Source organism: Solanum stenotomum, unplaced genomic scaffold, assembly GCF_019186545.1.
Source record: "Solanum stenotomum isolate F172 unplaced genomic scaffold, ASM1918654v1 scaffold36931, whole genome shotgun sequence".
NCBI lineage: Eukaryota > Viridiplantae > Streptophyta > Magnoliopsida > Solanales > Solanaceae > Solanum > Solanum stenotomum.
In genome coordinates, this window is record NW_026034172.1 from 1 (window position 1) to 1437 (window position 1437).

The window sequence follows — 1437 nt, forward strand, 5'->3', positions numbered from 1 at the left end:
AGGGGAGTATGTGTTAAGTTCACAATGCATCTGATGAGACAGGGGTTACCAACACATTTATCGGCTAATCTTATTTATTTAGGTTGCAGCAAAAACAACAGAACATAACACATTACAAGGTCTCTTAAAAGAAAGAACTATAACGAAAAACGCTAAAAAGTCTTGAAATAAAACAACAAAGCACACAGCCATCATGAAATCAGAGCAGCACACAGGACATTCAGTAGTCCCCACCGCGGAGCCTGAGGACAAGATGAAGAGTAGACTCTTTCTGGATATTGTAGTCTGCAAGGGTGCGGCCATCCTCAAGCTGCTTACCAGCAAAGATAAGCCTCTGTTGATCTGGTGGGATCCCTTCCTTGTCCTGTATCTTTGCTTTCACATTGTCAATAGTATCAGAGCTCTCCACCTCCAATGTGATTGTCTTCCCAGTCAGAGTCTTCACAAAGATCTGCATCCCCCCTCTCAAACGCAACACCAAATGGAGAGTTGACTCCTTCTGGATGTTATAGTCTGCAAGAGTCCTCCCGTCCTCAAGTTGTTTACCAGCAAAGATCAAACGCTGCTGGTCTGGGGGAATACCCTCCTTGTCTTGAATCTTTGCTTTGACGTTATCAATGGTATCTGAACTCTCAACCTCCAAAGTAATTGTCTTCCCAGTCAAAGTCTTGACAAAAATTTGCATACCACCTCTAAGGCGAAGAACAAGGTGCAGGGTTGATTCTTTCTGAATGTTGTAATCTGCCAAGGTCCTTCCATCCTCAAGTTGCTTTCCAGCAAAGATCAATCTCTGCTGGTCTGGGGGAATACCCTCCTTGTCTTGAATCTTTGCTTTGACGTTGTCAATGGTATCTGAACTCTCAACCTCCAAAGTAATTGTCTTCCCCGTCAAAGTCTTGACAAAAATTTGCATGCCACCTCTAAGGCGAAGAACAAGGTGCAGGGTTGATTCTTTCTGAATGTTGTAATCCGCCAAGGTCCTTCCATCCTCAAGTTGCTTTCCAGCAAAGATCAATCTCTGCTGGTCTGGAGGAATACCCTCCTTGTCTTGGATCTTTGCTTTAACATTGTCGATAGTATCTGAACTCTCAACCTCCAAAGTAATTGTCTTCCCTGTCAATGTCTTAACAAATATTTGCATGCCACCCCTCAGACGAAGAACAAGATGTAAGGTAGACTCTTTCTGAATATTGTAATCAGCCAGGGTCCTTCCATCCTCAAGTTGCTTGCCGGCAAAGATCAGTCTCTGCTGGTCTGGAGGAATCCCTTCCTTATCCTGAATTTTGGCTTTCACGTTGTCAATTGTATCTGAACTTTCAACTTCAAGGGTGATGGTCTTTCCAGTAAGTGTCTTTACAAAGATCTGCATACCACCACGAAGGCGAAGGACAAGGTGAAGGGTGGACTCCTTTTGGATGTTGTAATCAGCAAGTGTTC

The 1437-nt window shown here is 43.8% G+C and overlaps 1 protein-coding gene across 3 annotated transcripts; it reads right to left on the reverse strand.

Annotated features, from left to right (window-relative positions):
- Positions 1-56: 56 nt before the first annotated feature.
- On the reverse strand, positions 57-1431 carry LOC125852549 (polyubiquitin). Of its 3 annotated transcripts, none has more exons than XM_049532272.1 (2): positions 978-1431; positions 57-749 (listed from the first exon to the last, which is right to left on the reverse strand). In XM_049532272.1, exons 1-2 carry the CDS (start codon positions 1367-1369, stop codon positions 221-223), a joined length of 921 nt encoding a protein of 306 aa, XP_049388229.1. In that variant the 5' UTR covers positions 1370-1431; the 3' UTR covers positions 57-220. The 3 variants fall into 3 exon arrangements, with proteins under 3 accessions (XP_049388229.1, XP_049388230.1, XP_049388228.1); XM_049532273.1 differs by having other exon boundaries at positions 57-637; positions 866-1431; XM_049532271.1 differs by having other exon boundaries at positions 57-1431.
- Positions 1432-1437: the final 6 nt, after the last annotated feature.

What these genes read in the sequence shown, in the direction of transcription:
- LOC125852549 (XM_049532271.1), bottom strand. Translation starts at nt 1,369, where the DNA reads ATGCAGATCTTTGTAAAGACACTTACTGGAAAGACCATCACCCTTGAA.